Source organism: Triturus cristatus, chromosome 4_1, assembly GCF_964204655.1.
Source record: "Triturus cristatus chromosome 4_1, aTriCri1.1, whole genome shotgun sequence".
Lineage (NCBI taxonomy): Eukaryota > Metazoa > Chordata > Amphibia > Caudata > Salamandridae > Triturus > Triturus cristatus.
This window is the reverse complement of record NC_140585.1, coordinates 665,201,063-665,215,880: the sequence shown is the minus strand read 5'-3', so window position 1 is coordinate 665,215,880 and position 14,818 is coordinate 665,201,063. Positions and strand designations below refer to the sequence as shown.

The 14,818-nt window shown below is 43.3% G+C and overlaps 1 protein-coding gene across 3 annotated transcripts in view; it reads left to right on the top strand.

Moving 5' to 3' along the window:
- CNTN1 (contactin 1) overlaps nucleotides 1-14,001 on the top strand; it is a 988,997-nt gene extending 974,996 nt beyond the window's left edge. For all 3 annotated transcript variants that reach the window (XM_085653079.1, XM_085653080.1, XM_085653081.1), the window contains one exon: nucleotides 10,570-14,001. In XM_085653079.1, the coding sequence (XP_085509205.1) occupies nucleotides 10,570-10,649 (80 nt within the window). In that variant the 3' untranslated portion in view covers nucleotides 10,650-14,001. The remainder of the gene's footprint in view (nucleotides 1-10,569) is intronic.
- The last annotated feature ends 817 nt before the right edge of the window (nucleotides 14,002-14,818 follow it).

Here is a 14,818-nt window from a genome sequence, read left to right as displayed (position 1 = left end):
ATTGCTGGGGAAGTTAACTGTAGCCAATTGACATTTGGCAGGACCCTACATCTCTAGTGGAATTCTGGAGGGAAATGAGGTGGATCATGAGAACAACTGAAGGTTCTCTTTCACCCCCAAGTGAAACAGGTATGCCCAGACGTGGGTCCTGTGTAAACTGTCATTGGAACCAAACTGTACCTGACTGATGAGCTCTAACTAGGGGGAAACCGGTCCTGTGTTGCTTGTGATCCGGTTCAGGGTGGACCTGGCCTGTCAGTTCGGGCTGGACTGTTCCCACTGCCGCAGGGTCAAGACGGGTTTCCATATAGTTGGGTCCAAACTGGGGTGTCATGGTGAGCAAAATAACGATGGTCTGGGATGCCACCTAAGTAAATTACCAGTGGATGAGATTAATTCAAGCAATCCAAATATTTCTGCATACTTTAGTGTGTCACACTTAGTTGAACGGGTATGCCCAGATGAGCAAAAGAATGATGGATATCACCCAGATCTATTGACTGGCAGAGAATGTTTGATTTGCTCTGCATTCCGTCCATCATCTGTATGTCTTTTGCTTTCTTACCCTAAGTGCGTCGGGTATGCCAAGACGTGGGTCCCGGTCTCACAGTGCCACTGGATTCAAACTAGCCTGGCTGATGAGGGGTGATACCCCGAAACCGGTCCCAGGATGCCTGTTCCCGGTCCAGGGAGGACCTAGCTTGGCATTTTGGTGTGGACTGTTCCCATGAGGCACAGGGTCAAGACTGATTTGCATATGGCTGGGTCTAAACTGGGGTGGCATGGTGAGCAAAAGAATGATGGATTTAACCCAGATCTACTGACTGGGGGAGAATGTTTGATTTGCTCTGCATTCCATCCATCATCTGTATGTCTTTTGCAGATAAGGTCCCATGCACACTGTGTCACTGAAACCAAACTATACCTAGCTGGGTCCAAACTGTGGTAGCATAGTGTGCAAAATAACGATGGACTGGGATGCAGCCCGAGTAATTACCGGTGGCTGATATTAATTGATCACTTTTTGTATACTTTAGTGTCACAGCAAGTTGAAAACTAGCTGATGTAATAATCTAGCTGTTTTCTGCCTCCCTTGTTGGTGTATTTTCTTAAGCATTTTATTGAATTGTTTTTTCATTTTTGATCAGTAAGTCCTTGTGACGATTTGTGTAGTACCACATTCTGCTTGCAGCATCTTCAAATGATTTGTTTTCCCACAAAATTGGTGAAGAAAATGTTTGTGCTTAATCGGTGGACTTCAGCCCACCCACAGGCTTCCCATTTGCTCACATCCATCATCTGTCTCATACTCCCTATCACCATTTTCCCTGGCATGCATGGTAATGCCTCTTCTTGTGTTTAGCCCTCCCCCCATAGCATGGACCAAGTACTTGTAAACATCCACTGCTCCTGTTTTTATAACCATTTTAGGACCTACTTCTTTTTATTTTTCAGCACTCTACACAGTGCTCGTGCTTTTACCAGCTCCATCTCCTCCCACCTGCCCTCATGCACCGTCCATAGATCACCCCTCCCCTTAACTGCTTTTCCTGTTGTTACTACTTTTTATTTTACCCACCTCCTCCCTGCCATCACTGCTTGCTCCATCTTACCTCCCAGTCCTTGCCCCATCCACAGATCACCTCCCCATCACTGCTTTTCCCTTCTTTGCTGCTTTCCGTTTCCCCCACCTCCACCCTGCTGTTTCTGCTTGTTCCCTCTCAACTCTCAGTGCATGCCCTGTATACAAACCACCCCTCCCCCTACACCGTCTCTGATTTAAACCCCCATTGTAGTCTGTTTTTTTTCTAGTCAGTGGTGGTGTTCTGCCTTTTAATGTCCTTAGTGTATAGCTGGCATGGTGCCTGTAGCATGTGTCCACGGCTGCTATTACTTGCCACATGTGTAGTCTCTGTTTATTTTCCACATGTGTGGGTACTATGTGTGTGTGCGTGTTTAAATCATAGGTCATTCTGCAATGGTATTTATAGCTAGAAAATCAGCCCTCAAGTGAATTAGGTATGCGTTATGACCGGGCATGTTAGAGCTTCTAAAGTACCTGTGTCTTCTGCTGTAATTGCATTGCCACGTTTCTCTTGTGTGAAATGATTGAACAGTATGGAAAAACAATACACTTTTCTTCTCCACGTTACAAACAAAGAGGCCAGTAGTTGGTGGTGTGCCAAAGTATCTGGTATTTATTTTAATCGCACGGGTGCACCATCTCACAGCGCTAGGATGGCTATGGGAAAAGTGAACAACGTGGAAAGATATGCAAGGTTATTTATATACGTTGAACGGGCTAGGGATGTGCAAAACATTTACAGATAAAACTATCCCTGATTAGATAGCAAGGACATTGGTTGTTCTCTCCCAAACATTGAAAGACAATTGAACAAACAAGTGCAAACATTACAAGTGGATCACGGATAAGCCTCAGATGGTCAAATAGCAGGTATGTCAATACCAGGTGTGACAAGATAACACAAAAGCAAGTCTCATTTGTGCTGAAAAGAAACAAACAGAAAGGCACCAAAGTTCATAATTCAACATTTCAATATCATGAAGGGAAATGCTTTTTTCATAATTGTTCGTGTCTCAACTTGTTGCTTCTCATATCATAGGGTGGGGCTCTATTTCTTCAAATTTTTCCAGCATTCACCGGTGAAGTGTTTCCATGCGCCATTGTTGCTTACCTTGAATTCTCTTCAAAGGAGCCAGGCTAAGTCTTGACGTCATCAAGGTCTGCCTGCCCCTCAATGTACATGGCAGAAATAGTCCTTTTAATGTGGTTGCCTATGCAATGTATTTCCTCATATTCACTACTGCAAAACAGCCTAACACTGTGATTCTTTCAATTTTTGTGTGCAGTTTTATATAGACCCAACACCACCTAAAGATAGTGGCGTGCTTTACATTAGCACCAGTTACTTTTTTTGTTCAGTTTTATATGGTACCAACACCACCCGAAGGTATTGGAGTGTTTTATATAAGCACCAGTTCCTTTACACAAGGACACATTCATTTTTGGAAGCACAGGGAGTCTAAGTGATTTGCCCAGAATCAAGGATGTTAAACCGATGCCGAAACTCAAACCCGGTTACCCAGCTGTAAAGTCACCAGCTTTGGCCCTTATGTCACATCCTCTCCCAGGAGGATGCCACATCGTCCCTCTAGCCTCAGCCTCAGCTCCACATTTTGTTATTATGGCCAAACCACTTTTTCTCCCCATGACAGCCCGCATTTGCTGTTGGTTGCCCGTCCACATCTCGCCCGTTGCTGCTTGTCCTGCTGTAGTGTAGTTCCTATATTACCCATACAGGACCTGCGCATTTGGATATCATACACAGTAGGATTGGTGGCAGAAGAACTCTGAGTATCCCTACTAAGGGGCATATTAACAAGGTGGCGCTATAAAATTATCGCCGCTTTTACATCCGTTTTCGGCCGAAAAGCGGCGATAATTTTATCGCCTTATCAGCAAAGACACGCTATCGCGTGTTTTGCTGACTTAGCGCCCGTTTCCAACATGCCTAACTTTGCATCGCTAATGAGATGCAAAGTAGGCGTGGCTGTGAAACCAACCAGGGAAAATATCGCGAAGGCAGCTTCGCGATATTAACAAGGAAGGGTAGCGATTATTTAAATCGCGTTAAGTATGCCTTAACGCAGGAATTTAACGTCTGTTAAATTCCTGACTAAGGCATACTTAACATGGGGGGGGGATTCTGTGCCTAGGACCACAGTCCCTATCATCTAGGATATCGCCGTTTTCCACCATGGAAAATGGCGATATCCACACTATGTCTGGAATTTTTTATCGCCTCTGTGACGCGCGTTGTTGATAACGTGCTAACCGGGAGATAAATTCCAGAGATAGCCGGTGATAAATATGCAAGCGCTAAGCGCGCTTTGCGATATTTATCGCCGGCCCTTATTAATATGCCCCTTAGTATGTTAGCCTGTTTGCATTAGCTAGCTCACAGTGCCACTAGAATCTCCTCTTATCGGGGAGAGAATAGTGTCTGGCAACCTTAGAACATGACAACCCTGATCCCCCAGGATCGTGGAAACAATGTACTACCTTTCACTCAGTCACTTGTGCTCACTTACTTTGTCTCAGAGAGTTACACAGAAGAAACAGTCAGTATGTTACAATAAGTGTTTATTGCACAGTTGTTCTTCTAGTGTAAAATATATGTGCTGCGACAACCATTAGACAGTAGCAGAGACATATGATCAGCAGTACAGTGAATATAAAAGGATAGTACAGTTCTACCATTTTGCAATAGTCATGAACACATACATGGATATAAAATGCATGAAAAAAGAAAGCTTGCGTACTCCTAAGATGCCTATCTAGATGTACCTAAGTGTACCCAGCATGTGAGTAGGTGTGAAGCCAAGAATCCCTCTAGGCTTAGTCTAACCCCATTACATGAAACAAGAGAGTGTAGGACCCCGTCCTGGTCTCAAGTTGGACGCCCTGCAAGGGATGTTTAGACCACTGTGAGCTGGAGCGTCTGCATGCAGGAGCCTCAGCGTCTCTGGTCAGTGTGTCGGCCTGGAAGTCTCGGTTTCCTCTAACTAACACTAGCAAGAGATGCTGTATTTATACAGAAAGTATCTAAGGTTCCTTTGTCCCTTGTTACTTGTATTAGTCATTGTTGGGTTTGAGGATGACGTATGGGATGAACCATGTACGTAGATATGGGGAGGAAGGCGGTGTAGCCCCAGCCTGGTTTCGAAGAACACTTATGAATATTCATTCATACTGTGTTAGTCTAAAGATGAAGTCGTAGAACGCCATTGTTCAGGGAAACCCTCCTTCTGTGCCCAGGACTAGAACTAGGTAAAGGTTCAATCCTAAAAGGCTTGTTACTGTGTAATGTAGGGGAGGTGATGTAGGTGAAAGGGTACGATGTTACCCAGGCCTATATTAGGGTACCTATATGAAACATAACACTGCTGAACTCCGTTGCACAGAAACCCTATTCCACCAACTCTGTGTGCAGTTTCATATAGCGTCAACACCACCCGAAGGTATTTAAGTGCTTTTCCTTAGCACCAGTTACTTTTGTGTGCAGTTTTATATAACGCCAAACACCACCCGAAGGTACTGGACTGCTTTACATTACATATCCTCATCACCTCCTGCTTCCCTGCTTGACCTATCCCCCACTCCCTCCCTCATTGCTGCTGCTCTTATTTTTTATTTGTTTTGTACAATCCAATGGTATTGGAGTGTTCGTTCTGACCTACCATAGCTTACCTTGTGCACATACACACATACCACTAAAATGCTTACGCATGTACATAAACAAATGCATTTCTTAAAAAGCTGGTAAAACATGAACAACACTTGCTTAGTTTTTTTGCACAAACCGATGGTATTGGAGCTTAGTATTCACAGTTTGATCTGTTTTCCTCATTTTCCTCTGTTGCATCTCGAATAATGTTAATTCTTCATTTTATGTTGAAATGTTGACGTCATCCCGTAGCTTGCCCCTCGTGGGGAGTAATAGCCATGAAAACGGTCCTGCCCGTCAGATGCGTTTATCTTGAAGGTGCATGCGTAGCGCAGCCGTGCCAAGAACCACTGATTCTCTTTTAACAGGGCGCACTTCACTATCTACCAATGACATCTCCCCACATTCCACTGACTGAAGAGCTCCAAGGGCGATAAGCAAACATCAGCGAACAGCTGGCACATCCTGCCGTGTGCCCGCCAGACCCTCTTATATCAGGCTAATCAGTGCTACGCTTACCTAAGGGAGTGTCCAAGATACGCTAGTAATGTCTGTCCTAGGACAAGCATTTGCAATGCAATCGGTCTGCCTTTGGGACCTTATCAGTGTTTAGCCATGCATTATGTTATCGCACATTACTGCAATGGACTGCGCGGCAGTAGATTAGGCAGTGAACCTGGTATTTGAGCATTTAGGAGTGGTCTGAAGATTAATACAGTAAATTATTGATAAACTTTAATTACATTTATATTAAGTGGAGCCTACAACGAGGTTTGTGTACGTTTGTGTAAATTAACATGCATGCCCTGCAGTGTTTGAGGTGCACAGAGAAACAGAAAGGCAGACATTGTTATGGCAAGGGGGCGTTGTTTAGGGGACAGGTGTGTAATAGGAGAGAGGAGGGGGTGAACGACTGGAGGAGAAATACAAGAGAAAGAGAGTGGGGCAATTAAAGTGAGAGAAAATACTGCATATCATTGGGGAGAAGTGATGGTTCTTATTGTAGTGAGGGCAGTGCCCACTACAAAGTAAGGCAGTGACGCATGCAATGAAATATACCTGGGCAGTACAGTAGGTTGCACTAATCATATAAAACTTTCAAACTCTAAGTGGGAATTGAACTGGTCTGCGTTCAGTATATCTGGGTGTTGCTGAAGACTGAGGCTTTGTTATGACTTTGAAAAAATCAAACCTCTTGGTGTCAAATTTAGATTTTTAAAAACCACAGAATTTACATTTGTGATGTTACAGGTCGGCCTACATTTTTGATAACGCACTATGTGGAGTCATATTCAGTGAATGAGTGATAATATGGGTTCTATCTATTTATGGGTGTGTGTGCACGTGTATCATACAGTGTATATATACTGCTTAGCATTTTCTCATACAAACTATAATTCAATTAGTTGCTTCCGAACCACGGTGGTGGGTTTAAAATCAAAGTACATTCATCGTAATGAGGACTACTGCTTTGCAAGGTTTATTTGACTTCAACTTGAAAGTTGCTTATTCTGTGGCAGATGTAAATACCAAATTACCAGCTGATTGCTTTCAGCATCTCTGTACCAGCCTGGAATATTTAATAGAAAAAAGGGTCCAATCAATGTGGCAGAAGAGAGCTGCTGTGTATGCATTAATTTTACCTCACATTGGAAAGCTGCACAACGGGTCAGGGCCTGTTTTAGCCCTATGGGCATTGCGCGCCTGCTTCCGACCACACATCCATGCGGTAGAGTGCGCTACTCATGTACATAAGCGCTTCAGAGGTGCGCCCCTTATAGGAGTAGTAAGCGCTATACGAATATTATATCATTTGTAATACACTATCCTGTGAAAGTCCCCTGCCCCAAACACAGCTGTCTCAATCCCAGCGCCCACTCCACACTGGACACTCTGCAGATCTCTTGTGCGGGGCAGAGCTGCAGACGGTCACATGGTGGTTATAAAACAGGCTAGGAGGGAGGCGCTGTGATTGTAATTGAAGAGGTGAGTGGCCCGTCAGGTGACTAATGATCACCATGCCATGCAATAGCCCTCCTGGTGCCAAGGGGGCCTGGGTGGAATTTCAAAAAGTCATTTGATGACTGAAGACAGGACGGGGTTGAAATATTGAAGGAACCGAGGCAGAGAGGGCCCAAGGGCTCCAGGACCCCCTACCCCTGGGTGTACAAGAGCCTCAACTTTTTAGAAGTGGAAGTGAAGCGCCCGCCTGTAGCACACACACACACCCTTAAAGAGCTTAGAGGCCCTGGGTGCTTTTAATAGTACAGAAATGCACGTAACACATTCCTCTCGCCTCAGTAGGGCGCAGACCCCTAATCATCCAAAAATACTCCAAACCCTGTGTGACCCTCCTTGGGGAAACGAGCGCCTTGAGACAGTTCCCTTTGACAATGTGCTCTGGGTGAGCCCCATCCGTTCATGTATATATCCAAATATTGCATGGATTTAATGTATTCCATTCGTTCATTTAGCCATCCATCCACTTTTCATCCATTGAGCAGTTCATTAATTTATTCATTCTCTTACTCAATATTATGTGCATGATACTACCGCCCTACCTAATGTACGTCCCTCCTTTATAGCACACCTTTGGTGGTTTTTAGTTAGTTTCCGGGTTTAATCTTCTCTTTACTTTATTTTTAATTGTTTTCTTTCAATCTACGCATCACAGAATTCTTTCATTAACCTATCCAGTAATTTCTTCATTTATTTATTCAGAGTCCCCCTGACCGGCTCTGTCTTTGCACCCAGGGACTTGTGGGGTCACATTTCACTTTCAGGGTACGGGTCCATACCCCCAGCATGCACCAGGTGTTGGGGTGCATCACCAGATGCGGCTGAATGTGCGCCAAGTGTTAACACAGCAAGGACTACACCAGGCTTACCGCTGCACAGCTGCCCCCGCTGCTCCCACCCCTGCTCAGGCTGCCATGCTGCTTAAACAAACAAGTGACGGGCTGCTTGTAAAATGAAAGTGCGCATTGCGCATTGAATGTTGCAGGAAAGCATGTCATGCCTGCAGTAGTAAACACACCTTAAACAAGTAGTGCTTACAGACTTAAAAAGACGTACTTTGCAACAACTGAAGTAAAGGGGCCAGTAACCATGGGAGGTTACAAAGGAAGACAAGGCCATACTAAGGAGGGACTAACAAGCCAATTACTAAATCAGAAGGTAGCATTTACGAAGGACAAAGACACAAGCCAATGAAAAATATGAGAGTAGAGTGGGCAGAGATTCTCTTCCATACTCCACTACAGCAAGTCCCGCAGGGCAGCGCATGCGCGCTGACTCAGGCTCAACCTAAAAAAAACGATTCGCTTTGCTGTGGCCTGTAACACAAAGTCATCTTTTTTTAAGGAACACTAAGATCCCTTTGGTGTGATGTTCTCTCACTGCAGTTGGAAAAAAGTGGAATGTGCAGAGGTCTGGCATTAAGGCATTAGGCAGGAAAAGAGAGGATTAAGAAGGAGGAGGACAAAGTCCCATCAGTAAAATAAAGAGCATAAAACACATTTCGTGAGATGGAATATTCAGGAAATGTATTTGTAAGAATTGGTGGATCCATTAACAAAAGCAAAGAAATATATTCTTTGGCTTTTTTTCTCTAATAAGAGTTTATCAATTTCACACAGAACCACTTTAAGTATCTCTCAAAGAGGTGAAAATCCAAGCCTTTCCTAAGCTACATTAGTAACCCATTTGCCATTTTATGAAGTATGATCATATATACTACTATAAATACATATTAGGAATTTTAGTTTTGAATTTAGTCACTAATCCTAAAGACATCATCAGTCTTGAGTTTGTTGTAGATTCATTTTACTTTAAAGGCCTTGAGCTGAAACTACATTAAGACAAGTCTTGCAGGATCAGACTGGTAACAGCTCAAATAGAGAATACAGTTCCCACTTATCCTATTGTTTACTTTTTATAAATATTTCCCTTCAGTTTGTAAACTACTAGAGCCTTATTACTTCGAAACCGAAAGGGAACTGCAGTGTGTAGCTATATTACACCAAACTGCGTGGAATCAGATATTGTGAAAGAAAAATCAACATCCACTCCTGAATAAAATTCGAGAGACTGTGGCATTCATATGAAGTAGATCATAAAAGCCCCACTGGTCATTAAGAAACCTCAGCAACCAACATATCCCAAGGCTTCTCTGATTGCATAACTGGTTACATTATTATACTGTTCCCACAAAATCTGGCACAGCCATTACGCAGCTTACCGCGGCTAAGTGAGCAAATGGACATAAGTGCAACAGTTGGTGATCAGACAGGAATCATGAGCAACATCAAAAATGTTTGGTTAGCGAATATCATCATGTACATAGCAACAGTGTAAATGTCCATATATAGTCATCAAAGTGCATGTAGTGCGCGTGTCACCTCAATGAGCAAGATCCAGTAAAATCTATGTGACCCATTGTTCTAAGTACCAAAAAGATCTGTTCTATTAAGCTGAACCCCACCTTCTTCTCCAGTTCTCACTGGGCCATTATTCTACCTTTATACTTATTCTTGCTCGTCTTTGCATAATGGCACATCACAAGCGAGCAGAGCTACATGTCCTGGCCATCACTTCCAACCACATCCTGTCCCGTTTGCATGTACCATTGCTATTAGGCCTTTTGCTCAGCTAATGCCATGAAACTGCAATTATAGTTGGAATTTTCCTCTCCACCTGCCCCCTTTCATACTTTTTAAAAGTATCACCTTGTTTAGTAATCATTATTTTCAACCACTCACCATACTCTTCCTTCACCATCCTATGTTGCTCCTTCAATTTCACTAGCCTGGGTCGTGCTGCTGTCATTTCGATTTCATTTAAATTCCTGCATGTTTTCCTAATGTAACTTTTCATTGAGCACATAAACAACGTCATATTTACAATAATGGCCTCAACCTCGGTCTCTGAAAGGTAAATACTCCAACTTTCTAACTGAGCAAAGGCTGTGTTTACCCAAATATTTCACCCAAAAAGGTGGCAGGGATGAATGTAACATAGGTTATTCCCGTGCCAGGCCAGCGGTGGCAACGCGGGCTGATAATGGTAATTCCAGCTCTGGTAATTCCATGCCTCCTGTCCCGGACAGCACTGATGGTGCAAGTAATGAGCTGCATTGAAATGTTTTACTTTCTAAATGTATGTCATGGATGTTCGTGACACCCTTCGTGTCCTCCTCTGGTGTCACTTCATGTTTTCAGTGGGTTAGAGGCAGTATACTCATCCCCTTTATATTATTGCAAATGTATCTCACACACGGTCACCCCAGGCTGGTTTACTAACAGGCTCTCTTTCTCTCTAGGTGCTACAATTGGAGCATCGCCTGGACTTCTGGGCTTACTACTACCAACTCTAGGCCTCCTTTTCTACTTGGAATTTTGAATGTAGCTGGGTTTATTTCTTCCTCCGATGAGAAAAAAAGGACTCATATCAAACCCGTGAGGACCATGATTCTTTCTGACTACTGTGGCACCATATGAAGCCAAAAAATACCTTTGCATAGTTATGCCACTGACTTACTATGAACTTAACAGAAGAAAGAGGCATTTGGGAAACTCCTTCGATCGGGGGAACCTTCTTCAGAAAGAACATAAAAGTTATTTGACGTGTTCCAATATGCCTTATAAATCACTTACACTGATCTGTGCATGATTCGGTCTATTGAGCAAGTTACAGTGTTAAGCTACCATACCCTAGGACGTACAATGGAAGTAAAATCACCCTCTTAAGTGGTTTATCTTTAATAACAAATTGTGAATTATACTAGAGATTGAAATATTGATTGTATGTGGTAAATGTATAAGTAACGGTGTCTGTGCTATCCTATCTGTTTTGTGTACTGCACATTTGTTTGAATTGCCCCATGTCTTTTTTGCGACTTTGAGGTTTTAAGGTACAGTCAGATCAAAAAAATACTCTTTTCGATCAATTGGGCCTCACCCTCCTCTCTGTATCGTTGAATGTACCTTTTGAACTTTTTAAAGGCAGGACTGATCCCTCGCTCTGTCAGTTGCGCACTTCAGTGTTTCAGCTTGTGCTCGTGTGCATCACTCACAGTTCTACCATGCACGAGCAGGCCCAGATGCAATAACAGAGCTGTAAATCTGGGGGTACAGGTCAGTGGTGTAAAGTTAAATGACGGGACCCCTGCGCACAATGCGAGGGGCCCTTGAGAGTCTTGCCACCCGCAGTGTGCTTGTTCCACTGCCAGCACTGTGCCCGCAGCTGCAGCACCATGCCAAGGCCTAGGACAGAGTGAGGAGGCCCGGAGTGAAGGCACCCTTCTTGCACCGCCAGGGCACATGCTATGCCTCTGGTTTCCAAGGCGCCCCACAACGCAAAAGCAGAGCCCAAGAGCCAGGCAAAGGTGTCAGCAGATTTCCAAGCAAAGTCTGACTTTACCAAGTCATAGAATGCACCAGTCATAACAGCTAGGTTTTGGGGTGCTTCAATGAGTCATAAAGTATGTGGTTGTGTGTCAGTGATATTTATCTAGTTTGCTTTTTCAAATGTTAACCCAGTAAGAGTGAGCCCTCTTCGTACATGCTTGCTCTGAGGATGCCTTTCATTTATGATACAGTTTCTGTGAAGCTTCTCCAATACCAATGGGTGAGTGCTCTGCTTTCGTGTTGCTTTTGAGTGTAATTGATTGCCAGGGTGTGAGTGAATGCCAGCTGTGGTGCTGCTTCAATGAAAGCTACACAGCAATAGCATACATGTGATTGTCTCGCGCGCGGTGCACCTTGAGGCTACTTTGTGTGTGTGTGTGTGTGTGTGTGTGTGTGTTTCCTCAAGAGAAGATCGTCGTGAAAACAGCATTGCCTTTGTGAGGGGGTGCAAGAACGTTACACTCTTAGTTCGGTTGTTGCATCGTGTATTCGCACGTGTGGATGATGTCTTTTAGATGGGGTAGAGGCTGCTGGCAGCACCGGCGTGTAAACTGAGAGCCTGACCCTCCAGCAGAATTCCTCAACCAAGAGATGTTTTTAAACCAGTGCATTTTAACCCTAGTTTAGAAAAAATGTGTTGGTTAAAACTATACTTTTTACAGGCACGAAGCAAGGGGACGAATAAATATTCCAGTAAATTAAGGTCTTCCCTGAGATGCACCTTTCATTCTTTCGCCATAACATTAAATCATGGCTGCACCTAAAAGAAACATCTCTCTTTGATAAAAACAGTGAAGCTGCAGCACGTTAATACTCGTGCCACAAGGGATGAATCCGAGACAGTGTTCACAAATACATAGAAATGGCCATGGCATACCTATGCTAATACGAATACCAACACCTCTTAATGCGACAACAAGAGGTATAATGCCTTCCTCTGTTGCAGAGCCCGTTCATGGTCCCGTCCATCAGAATTTGTGTACCACACAGCCTGTATATTTCATCACTGTTGGCACTTTCATCTGCCATTTCAGAGTCATGGCTTCTTATGCCAGGGTAGTTGCGATATACATTGCGAGTTGCTCAAATATCTCATTAAGTTTTGTTTGACACACATCCCAAGGCATGTATACATGTGTGAAACAAACTGCCATTCTTCTTTCTTTTCTGCAAATTTAGATCTTTACATTCAAAACATTTCCAAATCCTCCACTCTCTCCATCAGTGACGGAGTCCTATAAGTTTCCATTCTTGTCCCACAGGTGTACATTATCCCAATAGTAGTGGTCCTAACGCCCAATCAACAAGTCACCCTGTAATCGCATGCCATCAGCACTCAATATACCTGAGGGACATCTAATGAAAGCTGCATGTTACTTAGATTGAGTTCAATGTTATCAATGAGGAAAGCATCTAAACCAGGATGAAGAATAACTTACCTATAGCTTAACTGTATACAGTCCAGTGGATTTTCACCCTATCAACTCCTTGGGTATTTTCATCGACCTATTTTACTACTTCAAAGAACACTTTAATGCAAGATCATATAATAGAAGATGATCAGCTCATGATGAAATATTGAACCCTACCTCCCCGTTCACAAATTCATATCCACATGCAAACTCTGATGTTGTCACCCATCAACGGTGGCAGCACCCCTGCTTGAAGACATCCCACACTCCACAATACCCCTCCAAAAATCCCTTTCCACGTAGCCGTGTGTCCGCAGTGTGGCCAGCCCTACGCTTAACTACATCACCACTCCATTCAAGGAACTTGACTGGCTCACTCACCTGGCACCATTCCGTTTAAGGCATATTGCATCCTTTAGTAGCTGCATTTACACCAAAAAAAGGAAAAACCTAGTTTTTTCTGGCTGTATCCTCACCACCCGACGAAACAATTGATGATATTAGAGATATGTATAACATTGTAATTTAGGACATGGTTTTTCATTCAAACTAGCTTGAACCGTCTCCCCTTTTATTTGATATCGACCGCTTCACTCCTGACTTTTACAAAGTAACTGAATACCTTCCTCTTCACCCACGTCTCTTCACCCTAAAATCCTCATCCCCCACCCTCATAGACGTATCTAAATATATGGACTAAAGCTTTGCCTGAACTTCGAATCTCACAAATTTGCCAATGAAATGTTACGTTTACACTGTTGATACTCTGAATGTAATTATGTCATATATCTTCCATTATGTAAATGAATTCCAGGCTATCAATTTATCACCCACGTGTCTCGGTATAACTCTAAGACCTATGTAAAGTGTTATGTTGCTCTCCAGGTCTAGGAGAATATTACAGATATCTAAATGAAATAAAATCAAAGTACTAACATAAAGAGCATATTGCCATGCTAATTTATACAGTACCCAAATAAAGGACACAATGCTGTTCTAGGTTAAATCTTAACTTTGATAGTATGTTTACTACTGCCAGTAACTCAGGCATGAATTGGATACATTTTCCTAATGCCCTAATGTGGATATATACACAACCATGCGCACACAGACACAGGAACCAACATAGACACAAATCGCAGCAACACACACCCATGCAAGCACAACAGACACACAAAAGCATACGTAGCCACATACATACACATACATGCAGAAGCTCACACAGAAGAAGACTCTCCAATACAAACACTAATCAATATACCTGCTTAAGTACCCAGAGGTGTATACTTCCACACAGGCTTATATAGGAACCATACTTGGACAGAAAATGTCAAGGCATAAGCACACACACACCGAGCAGCAAACAAATGCATACACAGACACCGATATACCTAAACAGACATTTAGACTGACATACCCAGGATAATGCAGTGACACAAACATACATCCATACACCACATATACACAGATTCTCACACAAGTATAAAAGACAACCCACAGTGGCAACAAGAAATATATACATACAAGCACAGTAACACAGCCATGCACCTAGCAACACAGGCACATCGAGTTAGAGACATCCACTCAGACACGCATAAACACAGACGCACTCAAACATGCAAAAATGCAGGCATACACCTAGGCAGGTGCCCACTTCGAAAGATGTTGGGGCAGCAAGCAGGCACACACCAACACTTTCAGTAGTCTGGCTGGGTTGAGGTTAAGGGTCATGGGCAAAAGCTATCAATTT